The sequence below is a fragment of the Myiozetetes cayanensis genome, unplaced genomic scaffold (assembly GCF_022539395.1).
Source record: "Myiozetetes cayanensis isolate MyiCay16 unplaced genomic scaffold, myiCay2020 scf14, whole genome shotgun sequence".
Taxonomy (NCBI): domain Eukaryota; kingdom Metazoa; phylum Chordata; class Aves; order Passeriformes; family Tyrannidae; genus Myiozetetes; species Myiozetetes cayanensis.
In genome coordinates, this window is record NW_026087048.1 from 1 (window position 1) to 25,735 (window position 25,735).

A 25,735-nucleotide genomic window follows, 5' to 3' on the forward strand; every position below is an offset into this window, starting at 1 on the left:
GACTCCCAACATCTTCCCTCCCTCTCCACATCTCATCATCTCATGTACACCTAAATAAGTTGCTGCCCTACCCTACAGACCACCTTAAATATACTCTCTAAACTTTCCCCACCTGCTCACTGCTGACCACCTCCTTTTGACCTCCAAAAATGGCAGAACCCTTTAGTTGCCCCTCTCTGGGTCGTGTTGGTCACAGGTCTGGAGCCTGTTGAATTGCTCCCTGAGCTGTTTCAAACCCTTGCTGCTGCTCATTTCCCCCTCAGACTCACAGTCCTGTCCTGCCACTTTATGTCACGAGGCAGGGATTTGTCCCAAAGGAGGACCTTGTTGTTGCCAAAAGCCAAACAAACCAATAAACTCCTGGGCTTCCACCTTGCTCTGGGGGTGACCAAATCTAAAGTCTCCTGCCTAGTCCTGGGCAATACTTCCTGATGACACAACACCACTGAGGGAACTGACCCCAGTGTTCCTCAGCACAAGGCAGCCCTTGGAAATATCCACTGCCCTTCCACAGTCAGGCACAGCAATAAGCACTCCACAAGGCTGCTGTGGCAGAGGACCAATCTGAAGCTCAGCTTTTCTCTGTACCACTTCACCTTGTTTGCCACCTCATCCTATCCTCAAAACTTGCTGTCCTTGCACCTTTTTAGGCTGACCATCAGTTGAAGAGGCCTCCACTCCAGCACCCACAAGGGCCTGAGCCCTTTGACAAGATCCATTTTTCCAAGGAATTCAAAGCTCCACCTGAGGGCCATGGGCTTTTCTCACCCACCCTTGTGCTGGAGCTTGGCCTTCATCTCACTCTGCCTTCGCTTCTTTCAGTGGCTGCACCATTTCCTGCCCTGCCTTGGTTGGAGCTCGGCATCCTGATCCCATTCCTGCCGGCCCCCGGAACCGCTGACTCAGCAATGGGGGGCCCTCCATTGCCAAGTGCACGGTCCCGTCGAGGCTCACGGGGGGAGCAGGAGGTCGAAGGGCTCCAGCCCTCCTGGGACAACCTTCCACCACTACAGCCAACAAAGGAGCCTCTCCAGCCCTGCCTCCGAAGGCATCCTGAACAAACCCAGCCCAGCTCCACGGGACAAACTGCTCCATGTCTGCCCAGTCCAATCTGATCCCAGAGGCTCCCAGGTCATGCAGCCAAACTGTCCAGATCACAGACTGTCTGGCCTTTCCTTTAAACCTGTCCATAACACCAGCAAGTCCAGGCTGAGTAAAATCCTCCACCACACCAGGCCTGATGGGATAACCATCGGGGTCACCTTCCACTTTCCCTCCTGTTATTGGCTGTGCTTCAGCAAACACTTCAACCTCTGAACCATGCTCAAAAGCAGCTAAATCCCGGCTCTGCTCTTCTCAGCTGCATGCTGCTGTCAAGAATAACAGGCATACCTTTTGCTCAGTCAGGAGCACCACCAACAAAGACGTAGACCCCTGGAGAGTCTCCCTGGAAAACCTGATTAATTCCAGTTCAGCAGCAGATCGCTGAAAACCCTGCCCTGTGAGTGGAGTATCTTCGCACTGTAGAAGGACTCCAATTACACTGATGCCTGGTTGCATGCCTCCCAAAAGCCTTCTGTATTGTGCAGAGAAATCTTAAAAAAATTACTGGGTAGATTCTTGTGTAGAATAATTTACTACAATGCCTTGTTTCAAAATATCTTATTCAGCGAAAGCAATTTTTAACAGGGAAAAGAGAAGAAAAAGCCTTTTGAGAGAGATAAGATCTAAGAGATAAAACAAAGGGTTACCTGGTTACCGGGCAGGAGCTGCTTTGCTCCAGCCACACAGCCATTCAAATGTAAACTATTACTTAGTAACTGGGTGGAAGAAATCGAAACTTTTCTACTTTTCACAACAATAAGAAACAACAAGCAAGAAACAAGCCACGTAGCCCGAAGCCGTGAGTGACAGTCATCTTCTGTTCTGGACCCCTCTGATGAGTCTGATTTTGCCAAACTAGGCAAACACATATCCTCCACAAAACATTAAATCCACTTGAGAAAAATTGTAATAAACAAGATCTCCTTGAAACGCTTTTCCCTGTAAAACCTGTCTTTAACTGTGTGTTTATAAACTGTTGATAAGAAAAGGAGATTTAAAAAATGCCTTTTTAATACGTCTTTAAAGTTTCTAACTCCCTTGTGTTATTTTTTTAGGCTAAAGATTTCTAATGTTGAACTTAACATCATGCCTGTAGTCTCGAGAATCTTCGGTAAAGAACACTTGAAGCTTTGAAGATTTTGTCCTATTTTTCCACCAATTCCCCCGTAGCTTTGTTTGAATTGCTAAAGCTGAAAGTCGCTAAACGTTGTTTAAAGGTGTTAAATTCTTAAAGTCATCTGCTTAAGTTTCGTTGTTATTACACTGCAAAGAATCATCAGGCCTTCAGCTTCGAGAAAAACTGCAAAATTACCTGATTCTAAGATCTGTTTCTGCCATTATAACCACTTAAAACTGACTAAACTATTAATAACAAATTTACAAGCTTTTTATTAAAGGTAAAAAACAACTAGAAGAAGCAGATAGACAAGAGCCAAGAACTAACTATATCCCAGACATCAGAGACAACTTGGACTGACTTGTCTCAGAGGACACTGGATTTCAAGCTGTGTTAGCAAATTGTGATAGTGACTTATCTATTCATTTTCTAAGTACAGACTAGAGACAAAAATGGAGAAGTTGCCCTTGATAATCACGCGTTAGTACCACTCACAAAGCGCTCATATAAATTAAAATATTTGTTTCACTATCCCGCAAGGTAGGAATTCTTAAAACCTGTAAGAGCAAGTGATGATGGAATTTGCTATTTTTCAGAAGCTAAAACAATTCCTACAGGTTGGAATACATTTCATACTGCAAATATACAGCAAAAATCTTAGCAAGAAGTGATATGAATCTCTTCAACAGAATTATTTGTGACATACTACATGTGTTCTAATAACTGTTTTGTTTTCCTTTAGTTACTGCTGATGTGAAACTTCTCTTGATATGCCTACTGTAGATTTTCAAAGATTCTTATTCAGTAATGACACTGTTGAGTAGACAGTCCCATGGTAACACATTGTACAGGCTAATTTAATCCATATTTGATGCAACATCCCTTCGGTTCTATCATGATGTAAATTATCAGTAACTTAATTCAAGTGAAATACCATTTGTACTAATTTACAGCTCTTAGAGCATGTTGCTAAACCACTGACAAAAATACAGAATTAGATGATGTGAAAGTGTGATACAGTGATGCTCAGCTACAAACAGAACCTTTGACTTATTTACCTTTTGTTTTTAGCCTACAGGGACCCACCATGGGACTGGTGGTTGGGTGCAGTTCACCCTCTGTGTAGAGGGACAGAAAATCCCAGCCTGATAAAATGGATTCTAAAACCCACCTGTTAAATCAGCAGCTTTTCTTGCCTGACTCCCCCCTCTCCAAAGAACTTGCACCGAGCAATCACCGGAAGACCCAAATCCCAGCATTTGAGGCGCTTGGAATGTCGCTGGGAAACACCTCGTTCAAGTGGACACGTGCCTGCGAATGATTCAGCCCCGAAATCCTGCTCCGTAAGCAGGGGACAAAACCTCCCTGCCTCTTTGGTTTCCCAAGCGCTCCAGCAGCAGCAGGAGGCTGCCTTTGCCCATCCCAGCCGCCCCGCGCTGTCCCGAGCTCAGCTCACCCGTCCAGAAGCCGCAGGACGGGTCATTCCCCGAGGAACGGGGAGCTCCCCAAGAGCCCCCGCACGGAACGGGCACCGAGCGCTCTCCAGCGAGCTCTGCCACTCCCGGGAGCCGAGCCGAGCCCCGAGCCGCCACCGCAGCCCCCCAGCCCCTCCCGCCGGACCCCGCACAGCTCCGGGTACAGCCGGTCCCGCGGCGTCCTCCGGGACCACCGGGAGCGAGCTGAGGGAAAATGGCGGGGGAAGGATGGGGAAGAGGAGGAAGAGCGGGGCGGGGGAAAACCCGGACCGGATTTCGGCCGGAGTGCGGAATGGGGAAAAACCCGGTTTGGACGTTTCCAGGAGTGCGGAATGGGATTTCTAAAAGAAAAGGAAAAAAAAAAAGTAAAAGAAAGAAAAAATAAAAAAAGAACCACGGCCCAGCAGGTTTCTGGGGGAACCCAAATTATTTCCGCAGTTCAGAAGTTGCAGGTCCCTAAAGCATTCCCTTGGGAACACCAAGCTTTCCACAAGCATTTTGTACTTCAATTTGGACTTCCAGCACATTTAAAGACAGTTTAAATCAGAATGAGGGCACTTGGTGACAGCAGGGCCCGCCCCTCATCATCTTCACTGCCCATATCTGGGGTTGTCCCGCTTGGGAGGGGAGAAAAGGGTGGGTGCAACCACAGGCGGGCGCGCGGGGACCGAATGCAACGCGAGCCGAGAAGGTGTGGGGTGTGGGGTGTGGGGTGTGGGGCGGGGGAGGTAGTGCCGGCGCGAGCAGAAGGGAGAGGCCGGCGCCAGCCGGGGGGCGGCGCCCGCGCCAGCTCTCGGAACTTCGCTCTGGGGTTCTTTTGGACTGGTTTTGGGTGCGGGTTTTGGGGGACCGCGCACACCCACCGCTGGTCACAGCCCCGCCCCAGCTCGCTGCACCCTGCTGCACTCCCCGCAGCCTTGCTCAGCTCCGCGCCCAGAGGGGCCGCGCGGAGAAGGCACCGGCGGGCCGGCCCCTCCGGCCCCGCCTCTGGCCCTGCTCAGACACCGCCCCTCGCTTCGCCCACAGTTTTAACATTATTAAGCCAAGATTTAATCCAGTGCCCTACAAGATCCCAAGTGCGGGGGATTTAAATAGAGTTGTTATTTTTCTCTTTTTAATGACCGTGTTGCCAAAGTTTGGGAAATACAATCAGCATTCCCTAAACACTATCACTTTCATATCCATCTATCATCAGGGGCCGATGGGTGATAAAACCACTGAAGGAGAGGAATAGTTCAGAGAAATTGAGCAGTACTTTTATTACACACAATAATCGAAAACAAGAAACACCAAAATAGTCTTTATTGAGCTGCAACACAGGGATGGTCACAGGACACAAAGGTGAGAGGTGCTCACAGGAGCACCAAAGCAGCATCCAGGGATTGGAGGAACACAATCTTACTAAGTTATGGCACTTGGGGACAGCCCTTGCTGATTGGAAAGGATTCAGGTCCCAGGGCTCCGTCTGCCACCTCAGCCATTCCCTCCGAAATGCCACTTCACTCCTCTCTACATAGTTTTAGGATATTAATTACAAACAGTGTTATCAGCACAAAAAAAACCCCACAGATTTGGGTTTTTTTGATTAAACTCTGAGAAATGTATCCAGGTTACATTCTCTTTTATCTCATCTTTGGGCACTGCCTTACGAACCCAAAACCTGTAACTTTGGACTTGCTCTAGCTTTTAGGGAAGTAACAGAAAAACTTCCCATCAGAAGTTGTAGAGGCTGAGAAGGCTGCTGCCTAGCATACATGGAGTGCCAGGCTTTTTCAGGATCTTTTACCTCCTGAGATATCGTTGTATTATTAATAATAGAACTTCTGAGAGCAAAACAATTTGAAGAGAAAAATTGTACTATCTTTATGAAGGTTGAAAAACTAGAGGGAATTTTAAGAATCAGTCTTATAAAGGAGCCCTTACTTTCAAAGGCCACATAGATGGGCCAGATAAGTTGCCTACTGCAATTACCCTTGTTTAGCTGTACTACCTGGCTCATGGTTGGGATAGAAGGTGCCTTTTCCATCCGTCTTCCCCTTGTGGATCATCTTTGGTGTGGTGTGTGAAACCATGGAATGCATGGTCACTCTACCTGAGTAGATTCAAGATGATTACAGAAGTATGAGAATCTCACTGCTACAGTTAATAAGCCATAACACCCTAAACTAGGACCATTAATACAGCTTCAAATAACACATAATTCCACTCGTCCTTACTCCAGATGATGTGCAACATATGAGTCTTGTTGTACCTCTAAACAACCACAAGGTGACAGGCAATGCTGCTAAACAATTCTGTGAAGCCTGGATAGTTAATTGTTTGGGTGGTCATATTATTAATTAATAAAATTCCTGAATTATTACATGGTCAGTGGTCAACTTTAATTCTGACTGATGAATAATTGAAACTTCAGAAGCAGATTAAGCCTGTCAGGAGGATACAGTGGTTACATCTTAAGATCATAAGGACAGAAAATATCATAAAACTTTTTTGCCAAAAAGCTTGGCGAAATATTTTTCTTTGCTGCACAACTGATAAACCACCCTTAAGAAAAGTGCAGGTAAGGCCACATGGGAGAGGCCATGGATGCACTATCATGATGTTGGAAGTAATGGAATAATAAAAATAGACTAAGAAACAGCAGAAGGAGGCAGGAAGTACTCATAGCTTTTCTATACAGGGAATTTATGTTGACTGAAAGTGTAAAAACAAGACTGAGAAGTCCATGTATTAAGGAGCATTTGCATAAGGGAGATTATGTAATGTGTGATCCCCAGAGAATGATTATTGGTGGCAGGACACCTCCACTGGGATTGCAGTAATCTCCACTGTCAACCTGGCTTGTGGAATGGACGCTATATGGTTTATTTTACTTGGTAACAACATAAAGATCTAAACATGAAGAAATGTTATTCTTAACAGCTATGTATTTATCTTCACAAAAAAAGGGTCTTATTCTGTAACCTTGGGGGGGTTTTACCTTTTGCACAAAGGTTTACTAAATATTTATAGAAACATGCTTTCTAAATATGTAATTCCATTGCATATTAAAGCTAATATTTTATGAAAGAATGAGAAGTAGAGGGCATTAGTACTGTAGTTTGGGTATTGGGTATGGCCTCTGAGGAATAAAAAATTGAAGTATACAAAAGAAGCTTTATTTTACATCCTGTATCAGCTTGTACAGATTATTTCAGTTTCATCAGCTGTCTTCTAGAATTTTTTGCAAAGGGATATCTTTGAAGATCAGTTACAGAATTAAAAAGTAACAGTAACTAAGCAATTCTCAGTCTCATCATTACGGTTCAGAAGCTGTTAACAGTTGTAAAGGGCTAATTAGTGTAATGTAATCCTCTTAGGAGGCTGCAGGCATTGAGCTAGATTTCTTTATAATTTGTATGTAGGCCTTCTTTATTCCATTGGAATTACAATAATTACAGACATCAATATGTATTTGAATTCTAGCCATCCACATTATGTTTATTTTGCATACTGAATACTGCACAATAAATGCAGAAGCAGAATTCTCTATTTTCTATTTAAGTATCAAAATGTTTGGAAGAACAGCCAAATACTGGTTTTATAACTGTGCAAAATCTACCAAAAGAGAAAATGAAAACAGGAATAAGTGGCTTTCTGAAATCCCAAGCAATCGGAGAGAGAAAATACTGGAAGAGCTGGATGTGAACAAAGTGCTGTCATATTTGGTTTACAAGAGAGTCTTTTCCTTGGAGGAATACAAAGACATTTGGTCCCAGGAGAGCTACAGGAAGAGAACTGAATATTTTTTAGATAAACTCTCTTTAAAAGGCCCTGGTGCTTTCTCTGCCTTTTATTCCATTTTGGAGGAGGTCAGTCCTAACTTGCTGACATGCTTTTTCCTTGACTGTGAAGGTAAGGTCACTGTCTGCTCTGAAATGCTTAAGTATATATTGGTAATGTCTTGGAATCCTTTGACACTAATAGTTATTTGCTATAATTAGTGTTTACTTTCTCTGTTGCACTAAACTGGAGAGAGTATTTTCTCTCTTTATAGTTCTTTGCTATGAAGAAAAAAATATTAAATATATTTTATTGTTATACTCTGAATATTTGAACTGCTAACAAAATGCTGCATATTCAAATTGCTGCTACTAATAAATAAAGGTCAGGATAGGGGAAAGGATTTCCTAAGTGTTACTGATAACACAACTTAGAAATGTAACATTGATCATTTAGTTCCCTTTCTTTTTCTAAAATATTTAAAAATAGATTGAGAAGTTCTGTAGGTATAGTGCCCGAGTAAGTGATTGCTTTCACATTTTTCTTGTATGTCACATTATTTACTATATCTAACTGTAAACAACTGCATGAAAAAATATTGTATTAATAAATATCAACAATACCATTGAAGTTAACCAAAATGTTATTTGGAAATCAGGCACTATTAGTATGTATTTCCAAAATGGTGTTTTCCTAGATATTAGCAAAGATAATGTGAAAAAATATGTGCAGAGTGTTTACAATTATATTTTACTGACCTACTTTTATTTTTTATGCCTGTTATATTCCAAATTTCAGTCTATCAAGTCAGCTAGAGTTTTTCTCAACAATGACTTCAGGGTTGTGCTCAAAGGTTATATATAGAATTTATTTTTAGAATTTAATTAAAATAGTCATATCTTTCACCCATCCATTCAGAACCAGGTTTAAACACCTTAATATTACAACTATTTATAAATAAAAAAGTAAGTCTGAGTACTGTAAGAATTCTAATAAACTAAATGCAAAAAATTAAAATCTAAAACTATTTTGACCTTTAAAATAGCTATAGACTGTGTACTTTCTTGGCAACCTGATTACTTTTAAAATTGACAGAGATCTAATTACTTGAGAAGGCAACAGATATATTACCCTAATTTAATTATGAAAGATGCCCCTTTAACTTATCTTTTTGAGATCAATTTACAGTTAGGTTTTATGGCAGTTACAAGAAAACCAAAGGAGATTCACAAATGTTGGAGATTTTAATATATATAAAATGTACTTCACGGACAACCATGTTATGAAAAGGCTACCCAGGGCCTCTTTATGCCATCATTTAAAAAAAAAAAATATAAATACAATGGATTATAAATACATTATAAACCCAGGCCTTTTGGAATATGCATTTTGGAATGAAATTTGGGCTTCCTCTGAGTTAACTGAAGAGACAGAGAAGGAGATTTTTATTCTATACCACTTAAACATATCATGCAGGGGCCTGCCACAGAACAGATTTAAATCTTCCAGTGGGTACAAGGTTTGGGGTATAGTTGTAAAGGGTCATGGCCTCAGCTGTTGGGTGTAAGTCAAGGACTCTGTCTCCTTGACAGCATCATAGTAGACACGGAGAAAAAAGGAGAAAGCCAAGGCCAGACATTTCCAAAAGAGTAAAGGATACTGTTGAAACAGTGTCCCCAATCCATTCTGTCTGTCTGTGCCCTGTGTAGGAAGAAAAATGCCTTAGGCTGCCTTAGCTCAGCCACTGTTATACTCTTTCCTCCTTCCCCTCCCCCAGTGTCATTTATCAAATGTGCAAAGCTAGTTTTAGAATCTGTTATTCTAATAATAATAATCTACTGGATAGCAGGCAAAGAAAAACACATGCTATATATTCACATTAATTCATGCAAATAATCTGTTTAAATTCATGCACGCATATGTTGCAGATTCAATTAAAATACATTATGTGTTCTGGCATTGTGGATTTTTATAGATTGATTTTTATAAACTGTGTTACAAGGTACACGGAAAGATATGATGAAAAAGAGCATTGTTCATTATTTCCATTAAAATAATTTTCCTCTCTACCCTGTAATAGCTGACTGTTAGGACAAAGGACTCAAATGGAAGGAATGCAGTCTAGATGCATGATGAGAAGTTGCTATGGCTATGCTATGTGGCATCAACACCCCAGCTAATCAAGTAGTTGTGCCATCCTGTCCACTGTACTTGTTAAAGACACTCTTTATGGCAGGCTGACTGAACACACAGAATAGAATCAATCCTTGTCATTGATCAGCTGCATGTACTGTGGGGGCCAATTTCTGTTCTCTGGACCTGCCCCTGTTGGCAGATATGGTTAATTTAATGTGTTTCCATTGTCTGCATGCCCTACAGAAAAAAACATTTGACAGGTGCTGGAAATGTGGCAGGATTCCAAGAGGTCACTCAGTCTGCGTCCTGATGTAGTTCACTGCAAAAACTGTGAGCTGTGCTAGTGAAATGCACCCAGTGAAGGATGTACTGGTGCTTGCACATAATTGTTTTAACACCACTTTGAACTCTCTCAATCTCATTATTTCAAAGAATTACACCTACAGTAATTTAAGGGGTGTTATAGCTGCATTTATGCCTCAAGGCACTAGTGACTTGATTCTTCTACTTACAGTTTTCATTATAGTATAAAGCAAAGCTCCTGATGATTTCATGGGTGAAACATTTGGTTACTACTTGCCCATATGATACAGTAGGAAGTCAGTTCTTCATTGGCCAGGCAGAATTTTATATGGAGTACGAGTTTCAGGTTATTTCCAAAATACTTATAAATTGTCTGACCTATACATCTCAGGTCTATTGGAAATATGAATAGGGAAACAACCTTATATGCAAAAAGTCAAAAGAGATTATATTTATCTAAACAGCCACTTATCCAAATGCAACATCACAGAGAGAATTAAATCAAACTGTAGATGTTATTTTGAATTATGCATCAGAGAAATTTCTTTATTATTGTCCAGACCATATGAATTTCCCAGCGTTGCCAGAACAAACAAAACTGAGAGCTGTTGCAGGGATGGAGCTTCATGAAACCTGTCAGATGAGTGACCAAGAAGGAAGCCTTTCTGCTGAGGAACAACTGAATCAATCGTTCAACAAATACAGGTTAAAATTATCAAACTGTCATGATGTCTTTTATGATCACAATATATCTCGTGATTTAGTTTCTATGTAAGTGAAGTACACAACTAATGCTTTCAAGAAGTGTTTCATTTGCATCTGATTTGAGTTGGCATTTGTAAATTACAATTCTACTTTTATAACAAACATCTTTTGATGTTGATTTTTGGATGCTGATTTATGCTGGGGATCACCTCTGGTCTTTACTACATATCTTCACTAGTGATGTAACGCATTGATGCATTTGCTAGTTTTCAGTGTTAAAGGACTAGGTACATAAGAGAAGTACATTTTACTCCTAAATTTTCTAGGAGTGTGAGACACAACCTAAGTTAATATCACAGTTACTGTTATTTTCATTTATTTTAAGAGGAATAGAAACAGAGGAAGACCTATGTAAGAACAGCATGTAACCTGATACATGCTGGGATACTGGGATTTAAGTCCCTGCTTCAAAGATTTGAACCTAAAGAAAGGACAAATACAACCTTGGAAAGTTCTAAAATGCTACATTTTATGTAGATAGTCTTTGTTAGCGAAGCCTAGCCATGATTCAATTCAGGCATTTGCAGCTGTGTGTTTGGAGTCATTCTTTACCAAGTTCAATAAGGAATCTAGCTGAGAATGGACTACTGTTCTCAATAGCTCATTAGCTATTAGAAATACTGTAGGTAATTTACACATGTTCAACTAAGACATTCTGAGAAAAATGCTTGAAAAGTAGTTAAAAGCTCTCCTGTTGTTTTGGTGTATCAGTAGCATATAAACAGTAAATTCTGGAGGCTTTAATTCCTTTGCATGTCTAGGTTAGTTTTGTTACGTTTCAGCTACAGTCTGGATTACTCTGGTTTTTAGAAATGTAGTAAAAATTAATGACTGTGAAGTTTTTGAAAAAATTGTGGTTGTAAGAGGTGTGGTTCACGTTGAGAAGCTGTGAAACGTGAAATGGTAATAGACAATGAAGACACTACAATATAGTATGGGCTGATATGCCCACAACTAATGAAATCCCAGTCAGAACTCCTTTCTGCAGAGATATTCACAGGACTTCCAGGAGACTTGTAGTCATTCATAATCTGAATATGTGCTGTTTGAATTTAAGAAGATTTATTTTGTAGCACTGGCCCTCTAACTTTGCAAGGCAATTCACTTACAAAACCAAACCACTTAAGAAGTGCCTGCAGCTGAAGAATAGCGTTAGGGAAGTAATAGCCAGGCAGGAAAGCTTTCCTGAACTCAACCTATGCTGGAAATACTTGATAGTTCAAGAAACCTCAACCAGATATAAAAGATGTCACTATCAGCATTTGCAGGGCCAAGTGGTCTCACTATAAGATGGTTATATACATTCCAGCTGATAAAAAGCATGTGGAACATCAGTTCTGCATACACCCTGGAAGAAGAAAAAAAAAGATGCTGAAGCTCTATGAACTCTGTCTGTGCTGTATCAGTGTGAGGTGTGGAAGTTGATGCAGCCCCAGAACTCACGCAGCAAGAAGGGAATAGTCATCTGTATTGGAAAGAGAAAACAATGAAAAGAGAAACTGGTATGCAATAGCACATGATTTACTTCAACACCAGTGTCCTGGAAGAAAAAAATATATCTTGACACCAGGTTAAAAAATCATCACCAACCTTCTGTTGTATGCTGGCACTCCAGAGAAAAATGTAATGTCTAACTAAACTACGTTAATTTTTTCTTAAGTGCCACACCTGTGTCAAACACCAGAGGCAACATGGTCTTTGTGGACATGAGAGTCTTGAGTGCTTGGAACAATTCATGAAAATGACAACTCCACTTGGGAAGAAAACAACAAAGCTGGTAGCAAAACAAATGTGCCACCCCCATGTATCCTGCAGACACACAGTTTATAAACCACAGTTGCAGAGCCTCTATGAACAAGGCAACCCATCAGAGACAGAAAGTACCGAACATAAATACAACATTGCAGGACTATAGGGGGCATAAAAGTAACTAGAAACACATAGCAGTAGTTAGGCAAGAAGAGATAAGGAGAAAATGGAAGATGGCTTCACTGCCCTTTCCTAAATATTTGTAAATATGCTCAATTTTTTTTGGCAATGATAGAAAAATGTCAGACACACAGACACTTTAAGGATAAGAACTTCCTGTGTATGAAGTAAATGGCAAAATTCCAGAAAATGTTAGTGGAAGCAGCATGGTAAGTCAGAGTACTTTGACAATTCAGACAATAATAGAAGTTCCACAGTTACATAACAATTGGAAAGCTATGTTTTTATACTTATGTGTAGACAAGTTATCAGAAACTTATCACTGCAGAATAGATGGTCTGGGAAGAGCAAAATCCCCTCAGTTGTGAATATTAAGATGACCCTGTTAGTTAAGAATCAGCCAACTATAGCCATTGCATTGTTCAGTCAGTACCTCGTGCAAAAAGAAAATAAAACTAAAGAGGCAAAAGGTGTGGGGATTCACATGCAATTTTCCATTAAAGGTGAAAGCCCTAATAAGGATACCCCACTCTCCTTTCTCAATATCCGCTCTTGAGACAGCTCCAGCATTTCTGATTACTACAATAAAAATATGGTCTTTAACACAAATGAAATAGAGTAAATCTGAGGTTCGCATACTGTGATTTGGCCTAGGACTTCCCAGGGTGAGCAGCGTATCAACAAATACACTCAGAAAAATACCAGACAGAAGTACCATATTGTATGACTTCTGGAAGTCAATGCTAAGGATATGGTCTGGGTTTGGACCAGAAAACATTGTCCATGCTTCTGTTTATTGTCCTCTCTGTACCTTCTTTCTGAGAATACCCTCTTCAAAAGAGGGCATTTGTATTAGACAAGTGAATGGAATTATAGGTTGGGTCAATAATTGCCTGAATAAGACCTCAAATAAGTACTGCTTTCAACACTCTTTTGTTTGTTTGTTTTCTTTTAAATTTTGGCATTTTTTTGTTTATTTGGATTTTTTTCCGCTGGGTTTGTTTTGGGGTTTTTGTTGGGTTTTTTTTCCCCCTACTTTATCTCTCAAGCATCCCTGGACATTTGGCCCTATGAAAATCATGCAGATGTCATAAAAAAAAAGTTAATTATTTTTCTCGGACTTTCTTTCTTTTTCTTCTCCAGCAGCAGTTTTTTTCTCTTATTGATTGAGAACTAAAATAGTACATATATGTTACTTTCCCACATATTAAGAAAAGATTGTGTCACAATGGCTGTCAAATAAATTATCTGAATAAGTAACATCCAAACTGTGAAAATCCGATGCTATTTTTGCGCTTGTTTTAAAACAAGCTATCTACTTTCACACTGTGAGCAACAAGAGAGTTTTGCATGCAGCTTTTCCATTTTCGTGTAAATGGTTTATGATTGTGTGGTACATGCTGTAGAGTGCATGAAATTAATTTGCATTTGAAGTTTGATGGATGGATTTCCCACTTATGTTTACATTTTGGAATAGTTCAGTTCCATTGTATAACCTTCCTGAATCTACTGGAATTGTGTTTTAGAGCTCTTAAATAAATTGGGTTTTAACATTTGAAATTCAACACTTCGAACAGGGAAAAAAAGCTTAAGTGTGGCAAAACTTCACTGATTGTAAGTTCTATGGTAAAGAACACAGTCTCTGCTTTGCTTTACATTACAAAAAATATGTGTACAAATCGTTTAAACAGCATTTATTCAGAAAGAAGTGCAGAGCTAAGCCACAGCACCAGATTTTTATGCTTTATTTGAAAAGCCATATATTGGCATCTGGCACCTCTAAACATCATTAGTAATTTAGACAGTGGAATGTTTATGTAATTTTTTGCATGTTCTGTGATCCTTCAGAAACTTGGTAAGAGCACAGGGGACTACAATCCAAAAAATTAAATTCATGCCTTTACCTCAGCGCTGTTGAGTACAAGACCCCATTACTGGGGAAGGCACTATAGTCTAGCAGTCACAAAATAAGTACTTGTATTGTTTCTGTAGGATAGCAGTCTCATGCTTATAAATGCAAATTTCTATTTAACGTCTTACTATTTCATCATATAAACATCGGATTATTTGTACTGTATCTTAAGGCTGCAAAGCTTATGGTTTGGCTAAGTAACTACAACCATTTGTTTTTTAACAATTGAAAATACTGAGTTACAAAAAGTGAATTCACACTAATACAGGATGAATGAGAAGGTGTTACAGCGTCAAGTTGTATGAATGTAGTAAATTTGCTTTTTCTCATTTCCATACTATTTGTTAAGTAATGGCTTAAAAACTCTCTTTGACTTTTTGCTCTGGAGATAGAACTTACTTTTATTTGCAATAATACTCAGTGAAATAGTAATTGACAAAAAAAAATCTCAAAAAGGTAATGTTTGATTTAAAACTCAAAACACATTTTTTGAGTATCACAATCACAGAGTTCAAAAAGCTGTGTCTGAGTAGCTGGATGCACAAGCCAGGGCACTAAGGCGTCCTATTATATTTAGATTTTCAAGGTTGCCCAGTAAGTTACATATCTATTAGAAGTAGAAGGATGCTTTCTGAATAATGATGATGATGATGATGATGTTGTTGAAGATGATATTAATATGATGATAATAGTATGAAGCATTAACAATGCAGCATTTGGCAGTTTAATATTGAACACTTGCAGTACCAGTCTCCAATCAAGCCCTGTTCCATTGGGCCACTAGATGGTACTGTACCACAGTACAATTCCTTGGCTGCTTATTTGACATTACAGCTGTGAATGATTATTTACAATTGTTACAATGTCATAATGATTTGTTTGCCCAGTTTTCCTGCACACAATTTACACACACACACAAATAGAGAGGATACATGTAAGGTATTTCTTGGTTTGATTTGCTAACATCCCTAAAGAGTGTATGTTACTTACCAACCAATACAAATGCACCTATGATGTTTCAAAGGCACAGCGACAAATACTTCCATTGCTTCACTGCACGTGGAAAACAAAATACTCTTTCAGAGTCTGTGCTCCCTAGACAGGAACAAACGGCATTCAAGCACAAACCGGTGAAAAGCACAAGCCCAAATTCAGAGGTATGATAATTTTCACAATTTGGAATTCCTTGCAGATTTGGGAACATTCATACTCACTTTCCATATGCAAACAGCAAAATTAAGTGCACTGTAGTGGTAAATCAAGCCCATGAAATCCAAAGCAAATAAAAACCAAATAAAAAACCCAATTGCTATTTAAAAGTTCAGGTTTTATCTGTTTTGCTAACTGTTGCTGGAATACTCACTCACTTCCAATAGATTATACATGATTCCTTTTCTTGCATGCATGTATCAAACCAAGTCATATTTCCACAGACTTTCTACTCACCATCTATAGTTTCCTTACTGAACTGCTGTATTGGGTCCCATCTTACTGGGTCACAAGGCTATGCACTGTTAAACTTCCTTTGCTCTAAAATACTTTTCCTATGGCCCGATGCATTCCTTTGGCAAAGACTATTAGTGTCCTACCTTCTATGCAAAGTTAGACTTCTGAACTTTATCTTGCTTACATGTTTCTGATCACATGAAGGGGGATGTTTAACATAGGGGTCAAATCACAAAGTAGGCAAAGGCCGTAAGTCTGGACTGCATATAGAAAAAAATCAAGAAGACCACAGTTAATGAAGAATCTTGGCAGAAATCGCCAAGTCCTCCATTGCTGGGAAATGGCAAATAATCGGCTCACATGACCAGTATGTCAGGCAGAACAGGTTGATTAGCTCTTGCTAGTGTGCAGGATCCCAGTGCAAAAGACAGCATAGTTCAGCACTGTAAGTGGTTCTTGTGCATGAAGTCCAAGGTAAGAGACCACAGTGCTCTCCAGCACCCTCACAGACCTATGCTGAATGCCACATTCCCCAGCACCATAATCGTGCCCCTCCCAAACCTTCAGCCATGTGAGCACAGTGACAATAGAGAGAAGTTACCAGCAGAATTCTGCAGGCAATTGATTCTTCTTAACAAACTCAAAAATTGATTGGAAAACGATCTTAGCAGTGAAGTGGAAGAGTTTGCTGAGCATACACATTTACTCAATGTAGGATGTGTTAGAGCTGAATGCACAGAACTGTAAATGGGCCTTAACAGTAAGTAACTGGTTAATAAAATGGCAGAGGAAATTTAGTGTAGATAAATGTGAAATGATGTACGTGGGCTAAAGTGTTCTTGGCTTTATGAATAAAGTGATGAGCTCTCAGTTGCCTGTTACCATTCAGAATTGAATGTTTGGGACTGTAACAGATAGACATTTTCATAAAAACATCAACTCAGTGCACGGCACGAATCCAAAAGTGCAAATGTTTGTTAGAAAAGCTAAAAAGAACAAAGTAGGGAACATAACTAAGCCAGTCTGTAATGCCTCAATTTGCTCACACCTGGAATACTGTGTGCTGTTCTGATGTTTGCATCTTGAAAATGTTAGATTAGAGGTGAAAAAAGTTCAGAGAAAGGCAAAGATGAACAAACACATGGGACAGAATGGTTTTCACTGGGAAAATAATTGAGCGGGCTTTATTCTGGAAAAGAAATAAAAAATTAAGGAAATAAAAATTAAAAAAGAAGAATGAGAATTAAAGGATCAAATACGCAAGTATGGGAAACTAAGCTGATGTAGGGAACACTGAACATGACAGTACCCACTGCTTCTAAAAGGTGTCCAAGGAGCTGTTAGGTCCTGGCTAACTGTGCTTTGTTCAGTGACAGAACAGGAGAAGAAAAGAAAAAATGGCTCCACAGTGAGTTGGATCCCCTTGTCAAGATTCCTTCTCTTCTTGGTGATGTGAAATGCCAGACCAGGCTGACAATGGCAGTGAGACATTGACAAAGAGGTCCTCCAAATTAGATGGTCCTTAGATGTGTCACTGTTCATTCATCTTTTGTTAGTGAGTAATTTGTAAGAAGGATGAAATCAACCAACCACTGAGCAGGCAGTTCAGAATAACCAGAGGCTTCCTCCAAAGGCAGAAACGAGGGCTATTGTAGTTTGAGAACATGTATCAGAATGCACCAGTTAGCATTTTACAGAAACCACATTGTTAAACCATAGTAAGTCCAATAAGCCCATGCTGTATCAGGCTGGATTGTCATGTTGCTGTCATTTATTACACTTTTAACACTTAAAAATATATTTAGGGAAACTGAAATATACCCATTTCTAGTGAGATGCCTTGAACTATGAACAGGAAATACTATCACTGTAATCCGCACATAACAGTCTTCAAACATAATTGTAATTACTTACCTGTAATTATTTTTACTGGTGTGGTAACTCTCATGTAAAAACATACAGCAGCATTCCAGTCAACCCTCAATGCTGCCAGTGCCATGTAGTGTTTTTAAAAAGCAAGATTGCTTGTACCCTGTATTCTGTGCAGAGCAATTCTGCATGTGCAAATTAATTCCCTTTATTCTGAATGTTAGGCTGACAGGCTTCCTTCTCCCTCCCAAAAACCTATGTTTTCTCTGGGGAAAGAAGTTGGGAGATAGGTGTTTCTACCTCACATTTTCCTGCTTCCAATGATTACTTAGAGAAGAAGTTAGTTCTCAAAAGAGCTTTCAGGATGTGCTTGGAGTACAGAGCTCCTTCATGAATGGTCATGTCTTTCTCCACATCTGAATGATCTGGAGTGGCACTGAAAATAGAAAAAAAAAAGTCTGCTATTCTGATGAAATTTATGTGTGATGAATCCGTAAGAGAAAATTCTCATGGATTATGCACCTCCTCATAGAGTGTATTCTGCAAGAGGGGATGCACTGAGCCAATGCAATCAAGGATCAAGAAAAACAGGAACAGCCATGTCTTGCCAATAATTATTGAGACAAAACCTTGACTGACATGGTCCAAACACCTGCTACTTGGCATGTCCAAGTCATTGCCAGTATTACTGCTGTGAGGGTGGCATCCCTAATTTTGCATGTATTTTCTGTGCAAATACGTTTTGTAACCTGGGAGCTAATTCCACAGGTAATATGCATACAGAAAAGGTTTTATTCAGATTATATCTGATCCCAAATGTTTATTGAGGTTGAAGAGGATTAGATTTTAATGAACCAAGGGACTGCACTCTCGTGTGTCTTTACCACCTGATATTTTTATGACATGCATCAACAATAAAAATTAGCACTGACATACCTAACAATTGTTAGCATTTGGCTTGTGGCTTTTGGCTTCACAGCAGTCATGTCAAGGTCAATTCGTTCAGCAGCATTGGCTTATTTGACAGGAAGCTGCTTATCTCAGTTTGGAACTTGGAACAGACAAGCCATGACTATAGTCAGCAGTAGAAAGACGTGTAAAAGAGAAGTGAAGGATGAGAAGAGAAAGACAAACAAAATATGTCAGAACAGGTGTGTTTTCCAAGCAATTTTGAATATTTCCACTTTAGAAATACCATTAAAAATGCTTTCCAGTCTTTTATTGTAATTTCTTGTTAGTGTTGGCACATTAGCAGATATCGGACACCATAGTTAATTGTATTGTTAGTATAGTACGTCATAATAAAGACCAGACTCTTTCTTTAGTAGCCTGCTCAGCTCAGGGTAATCTGCATTTTCATCTATATGAAGTCTCACTTTCTGTAACTGACTCTCTTTGCTACACAAGATGTAAAATATAACAAGCTCTAAGACATTATAGATAACTAGAAGGCTCTTGTGACTGAAGTAGCAGTTGCTTATGTAACTACACTTTTAAAGACTTTAATTTTTTTCCATAAAAGATGCCAACTGTGGCAACCATTACTATAGCAATGCATTATACACACTTTCTTACACAATATCCCATGTCTCAAAATATCCATAACCCAGTTATCTATTCTCCCTGAATTTTCCTTCAACAAAACCAGAAAAAGGATGAAGGTAGCATTTGGTCTTGAAAACATTTTTTCTGATCTTTGAGTTTCCCTGATTCTGGGTTCTACAGTTAATTACTGCAGTCTCTAACTTTTTTTTGGCGATTCTCGGCTAGGAATGCTCAAAAGATTGCTCTTTGCATCAGAAAACATCAGAGTACAGCAGTAATTCAGTTAAATCCCATACTCTGAAGCTGTGATGGGGCTACTATCAGCATATTAAGCAACCTTATCTTGCCTATCCAGAGAGCCTTTTTCCATTACGTGTGCTTCCCAGGCACACTTGGCATTGTCACAGTGGACCAGATACAGACAAGGGGGTCAGGCCTTACAGCTGCCTGTCCAGCCAGTGCCCAATAGTCTCGTCTTGATATGACTCTTCTCTTCTATAACAGTTTCTTCTTACAAAAGAGGGGGTGTTGATACAGATTAATAAAATGAAAGTGTCATGTTTGATAAGAGGTATGTGAGAACCAAGGGTAGTAGTGTTTACACCCACTGATACCGTGCTGATGGGTCACTTAGAGGATGCATATATTCTTGCCATAATTTCATTTACGTTTAAACTAGTCTTTGAGTAAGAGATCATAATAAAATGATGGCATCTCAGTAAAACCTTCTCACAGAAGCATTCTGTCTTAAGACTTGGCTGCACTTATAAAGATTACCTCCCTGTAAATTTACATATTCTTTGCTACTGCCCAACCCCAACAGCACTGAATCATAACATTGCCATAAAAATATTTCTTCTACAAGTGCTGTTGGCATATGCTCTGCCAACAAAAAAAATGTATTAAACTATATGTAATAATATAATTTCAATCTTTTTCTCATAGCAATACTGTCACAGACATACTTAGACTGTAAACACTTCTAGGCTGGAATATATGTCTATCAATCTCACCTAGGAACTTCAGGCACTGAAGTTCTACAAATAACACTAGTGACAATATTTCCAAAAACCAGATACTCATTTTATCAGGGGGAAAAAATATCATTGTTGATATTGGTATAATATTTTTGTACAGTGCTTGGCAAAGTTTTGTGCTGGATATGCCATGAATAGTCTTGAAAATCTCAGCACAAAGTTCTTTCAGAGTTCTTGCAATGACAGTATATATATATACGCACATATATACAACTGTTTACTGTGCAAACTAATGTTTTCTCAAGAGGCAGAGAAATGTATGCACAATCACTTAAAGCAGCATTTCAGTGAATCAAATTCTTTTCTTTTTCCATGTCTTTTAAGACTGAGTTATAAAAAAGAAATAGTACTGTCCATAAATCTAGGAATTAAGCAAAGCATTAAACTTAGAAGACCCTTTATACAATATATTGACTCTGATGCCCGTTCTTCGCTACATTTTTAAAGCTAAGTGGAATTTTGAACACATATACACAAAATTACATTACAGGCACTGCAATCTCCAGGATGTTTTACAAAGCCAGAAGAAAAGTGACAAATGAAGACACAGGATTATGAATTGGTTTTAGAAGGGATAATAATAATTTATAACCAGTGTCCAATTTCAAGATTCATTTAATGATTTTTGAGACAGCTATACATTAGTCTACACTGGCAATGCAACACTGGTACAGACATGGCCCGAAAAATTTTTCATGAATAGATCAAAGAGATTATTATCTTCTACTTACACATTTTTATTTATGGTGTATGTGTCACAGCCATATAAATAATCTTGAATGCTTGGATTCAAAATGGTTTATTTTCACAATAAGGTTTGCATCACAACCTAATTTTGAATGGTATACACTGATGCAGATTTTCACCTCATGTTTAACCTCATTTATTCACATAAGTAAAGATTTTGGAAAAAAAAATCCTAGGGTAATAACATTCAACTTTTGGTGTTTTACTAAGGAGTTCAGCATCAGAAGTACTGCTTTCATTTTAAAAGTCCTACTTTACTGGAGTAGTAACCATTATGGTTTTATTAATTGGTTTGTCTTTTCATTTATGGACACAGTTATAAATGATTTGGGAGCCCCTGGTGGTCTAGTGGTAAAGGGTGCGGTGCTGTCACCGCCGAGGCCCGGGTTCGATTCCCGGTCAGGGCCACTCCCCGGGCAGATGGAGCTCGTTAGCCCTGTAAAGGCAATCCATCCACGTCCTAAGGACCTCGCTGCCACCGTCCAAGCTCGCTTGGCCCCGGCAGATGAACCTTAGGATTAAAGGGTGGGCTCAGTTCCGCGCACACTGTGTCTCACCTAAAAAATCCAATGCGCAGGCTGGAAGGTGTAAAGACCTTCCCCGGATCTTTGCTCGCGAAGACTGGCCATTATATTATATAAATGATTGAAGGAATGGAATTGCCTGCAAGTAAATTTGTCCAATTATCTTTATTTCTAATTTTATAGGAACCATGGGAGGAAAATAAAAATAAAAGTACTTGCCAGTAGTACAGGAAGCTCAGTAAGAACTGATGGTTGGTAGTCTAGAGCAGCCAAAGTATTAAAGTGCAGAGAGGATCTATTGGAAAACTCTTCTCTCTAATAGTGTTCACAGTTCTTTACACTCTACCCCGGAAATGAAGAATTTAAAAAAATCAATAAGAATAAAATTAAAATTTTTAGGCACTACCTATTATTACTTCAATAAGCAAAGATATCTTTTCATCAGAGTTTGAAAAAAGGGACTGTTTCCTAATCCTAGAGATTAGGAAAAGGAAAAAGGTAGGTAATAGAGGATATGAACTGAATTTTTAGAGAGGTTATATCAAGAATCTTGTCTTGAGACAAGACAAAATGGAGTTTGAAAGGAGAGAGGAGAATAGAGCAATAAAGTGTTCTCTTATCAGTATCATAAGTAATTTGTAGAATTAATTTCTACCACATATAATTAAATTAATTACTCTAATGGGATTCAGAACTTGATTTTATTTTTGCGTGGACAACAGACACTTCTATAATCTTGTCAGCAGTTCATTTCCCTGCCATATTGTAAAGCCACATCTATCAGAAGAGTGTTTAGAAGAATGATCTTCTCGAAAGAGTTTACTAAAATCCAAAGCTAAGGCAGCTGTGCTAAAACAGATAGTACACCCCATAGCTTCTATAGGGCTGGGGTAGGAAAATAAAATCTAGGCTACTCTGCAACATCAGCATTACTTTATGAGAAGACTATAAACAAACAAACAAAAAAGCAGATAAAAAATGACAGCATATGAATGACCACAGCCTATACCATATTTGCCAAAATAACCCTGCAGCATTACCTGAAGACTTTTGGAATTCAGTGAATCCTCCTCTGCTAATTCTGCCTACTATCAAGATTTATGTTCCACTAGGCCAACTATTCCCGTGGCCTTAGTAAGACACAATCAATCAGCTGCTCCAGGAACCATTTGGTCCTTCATGTGCACTGGTTCTTATCTCTTCGAGAAAGTCTTTTCAAGGCTATTTTCTCAATGCCAAGTAAAATGAGTAAAGTAAAAATACTGATTGGAAGTTTAAGCATGTTTCTTAAATTTATAATGTCCCTAAAAACCATGGACGTGATTTTGCATAGAAAATAAAAATACTTCAACTCTTTAGTACATTATATTTAAAAATAATATAGTAAGGTTTAGTTATTTAATATTAAAAATTAAGCACTTTTTGTCCTAGCATTACTGAATAAGGTTTTTTTATGATTTAAATACCACAGAATATCTTAAATATGTTTTCTGATAGATCTGGGGCAGCAAAGCCCTTCTGGACATTTATCTCTGAAATTACATTGAGAGGAATAAACAGCTGTCGGGAATATAAATGCTAACTCATCAGAATGCTGACTCAGTGCTGTAGAAATCAAAGTATGTTCATATACTGCAGAGGTAACATGTCATACACTAACTAGTCACATTTTATCCTGGACAACCATAAAACCAGTTGGACAAAAATGCTGGAACGGTGGATTAGAAATCAAATTATAAATAGGGAAATTTTTAAGGTTCTTTTAAGGATCTACTGTATGACTTTAAAATAGAATCATAGAATCAAATAATAATTGGGTTGGAAGGGACCTTTTAAAGGTCATCTAGTCCAAAACCCCCTACAGTGAGCGGGGATATCTTTAACTAGATCAGGTTGCTCAGAGCCCTGTTCTACCTGACCTTCAACGTTTCCAGGGATGGGGCATCTACCATTTCACTGGGCAACCTGTTCCAGAGTTTCACCACCCTCACTGTAAAAACTTCTTTCTTCTATCTAATCTAAATTGACCCTCTTTGAGTTTAAAACCCCTTACCCCTTGTCCTATTACAACAGGCCCTGCTACAAAGTATGTCCCCATCTAGTAACCCCAACAGAAACCCCACTCACAGTCAGGGTTTGTTAAGTGATCACCTTCAGCAGTAACAAACTTCTTCTACAAGGATTATCTCCTGAATCATCCTGTGATTAAAGGTCCACAAAATTTATTTATTTTGTTGAAGCTGGATTTAGCAATGAATGACCTGAACAATCCTTCTGCAAGGCCATATTAATGTTTAATGTCCCATTAGACACATTGGTCCAATTTTGTCACTGAGTTAAATGCTAGTGACTTTTTGTACTAAGATTTATTAAGGGTGGAAATCTGTTACAGGAGAAAATGATTGCATTTTACTAAATATCTGCTGTTTTGCCAAAAGATGTGAGAAGGAGTTTTGTTTTTTTTCAAGTAAATTTTATTCTGGTAATAAATTCTACTCATGCATTGATACTTTGGGTCAACTATTTTGACTTCAGTTGAAGCTCCTGCACTCTGTGGTGAAGATTTTGGCTCAGTCTGAAGTTTTGTCCAAGCAAGTAATGACCTGGACTAGTAACTTGCTGTATGCTTTCTGATGGAATAAATTACCTTAGATTTAATGCATTTCTTGCTTAATATTTCAAAACTGTGTACACATGTGAATGTATCTTGCGCCAGGTATCAAGGTTGATATAAGGTATCAACCTACGTCTTATAAAAGGATAAACACCTAGTTCTCTGGATACATGCTCTGCCATAAGTCCTGCAGCAATGCTGCAAAGGAAGAATTTGCTTTTCAAAAGTATGACCCTGGGCATTACTCAGCAATGATGGTTGATAAAGGGAAAGAACAAAAGACATCAGGAAAATTTCTTTTGAAATATGACAGTAAAACTGAAGAGTCTTTCCATTGAAAAAACCCATCTTAAGCACTTCATGCACTGAAATCTTTCTAAATACAAAAGATGGCAGAATACAGCTGTATTTCTTAAAGAAATCAAAATATTCATAGAGACATACTACAGCACAGAAGCATAGACTTCCATTTTTAATTTTGTAACCTCAAGCTTAATTCCTTTATTTGTTTCGACTCTTCAAGCAATCAGGATTTCTCAAGTCAGAATCTTTCCAGGCAGTGAATTTCTCTGCTGGGCTCCCTGATCCTGTGACATCTTTGTCATGCCTAAGTTATTGTGCCGTTTCAAAAAGAGAGCCCCAGGTTCTGCAAAATCCAGTCCAGAGGCATTGTTTTATTGCCCTAGGTAAAATAGTCTTGTTTCGTAAACTGAGTGAAATTTGCCCTATACTGGCATGTTAGGCCTTCTGGTTCCAAATCATCCAGCTGTTACTAATTTGTTATGTAGCTACTATCTCTTTGTGCTGTAACAATCTATGAGCAGCGAATGCTTCTGAGTCTTTTTATACATCAACAATGCTTAATAACCTATAACATTATAAAATACACGTGCAGATATTATAGAACAAGACTGCAACTTGGACCTACTTAAGATTTATAATAGCACAGTTTTGGTTTGAGAAACTACTTACTCAAGTACTCACTTTAGTCCTTGGATGTTTTTTGTTAAAAATATGTGAAGCAATTTTTAGTTACTTTAAAATAACTACTATAATTTAAACTTTTGACTTGTGCTTAATATCTTTTGTCTGCTCATTAAAAAACCCCTATTGTTCCTCCCTTCACATATTTTTTCATTTTCTTTTTAATTGCAATAACCTTACATGAGAAGAATAAAAGGAAGTTTTCCTTATTACACTCCTAGATACAATACATCTGATCTTGCCTCTTAAACTTCCTGGCTTATGAAAGATTTGGTGGTTGTAAAGATGGTTATCTCACCCAGACTTTCACATCTGGCACCAGTATCAGCACAGATAGAAATAACCTCTCATTTTAATTCCAACTTCTGTTGAACAGGCTTTCTTCAGTTGTTCTATTTCCAAATTAGCTTTGGAATTCTTATGTCATAGTAGATCTAATCCTTCTAGTTAGGGACATGTTATCCAG

General features: G+C 38.8%; 1 protein-coding gene and 1 long non-coding RNA gene across 7 annotated transcripts in view; one reads left to right on the plus strand and one right to left on the minus strand.

Annotated features, from left to right (window-relative positions):
- Nucleotides 1-7,221: 7,221 nt before the first annotated feature.
- TJP1 (tight junction protein 1) overlaps nt 7,222-25,735 on the plus strand; it is a 191,096-nt gene continuing 172,582 nt past the window's right edge. For 2 of the 6 annotated variants that reach the window (XM_050309289.1, XM_050309294.1), the window contains exons 1-2: nt 7,227-7,590; nt 10,458-10,602. In XM_050309289.1, coding sequence (XP_050165246.1) covers nt 7,248-7,590; nt 10,458-10,602 — 488 coding nt within the window. In that variant the 5' untranslated portion in view covers nt 7,227-7,247. Of the gene's footprint in view, nt 7,591-10,457; nt 10,603-25,735 lie in introns of all 6 variants that reach the window. The other 4 variants (XM_050309301.1, XM_050309290.1, XM_050309292.1 and 1 more) reach the window with 4 other exon arrangements.
- The window catches only part of LOC126636749 (uncharacterized), a 30,164-nt gene continuing 14,990 nt past the window's right edge, over nt 10,562-25,735 (minus strand). Inside the window, exon 4 of the long non-coding RNA XR_007628127.1 lies at nt 10,562-12,127. This is a non-coding gene — a long non-coding RNA (uncharacterized LOC126636749). The remainder of the gene's footprint in view (nt 12,128-25,735) is intronic.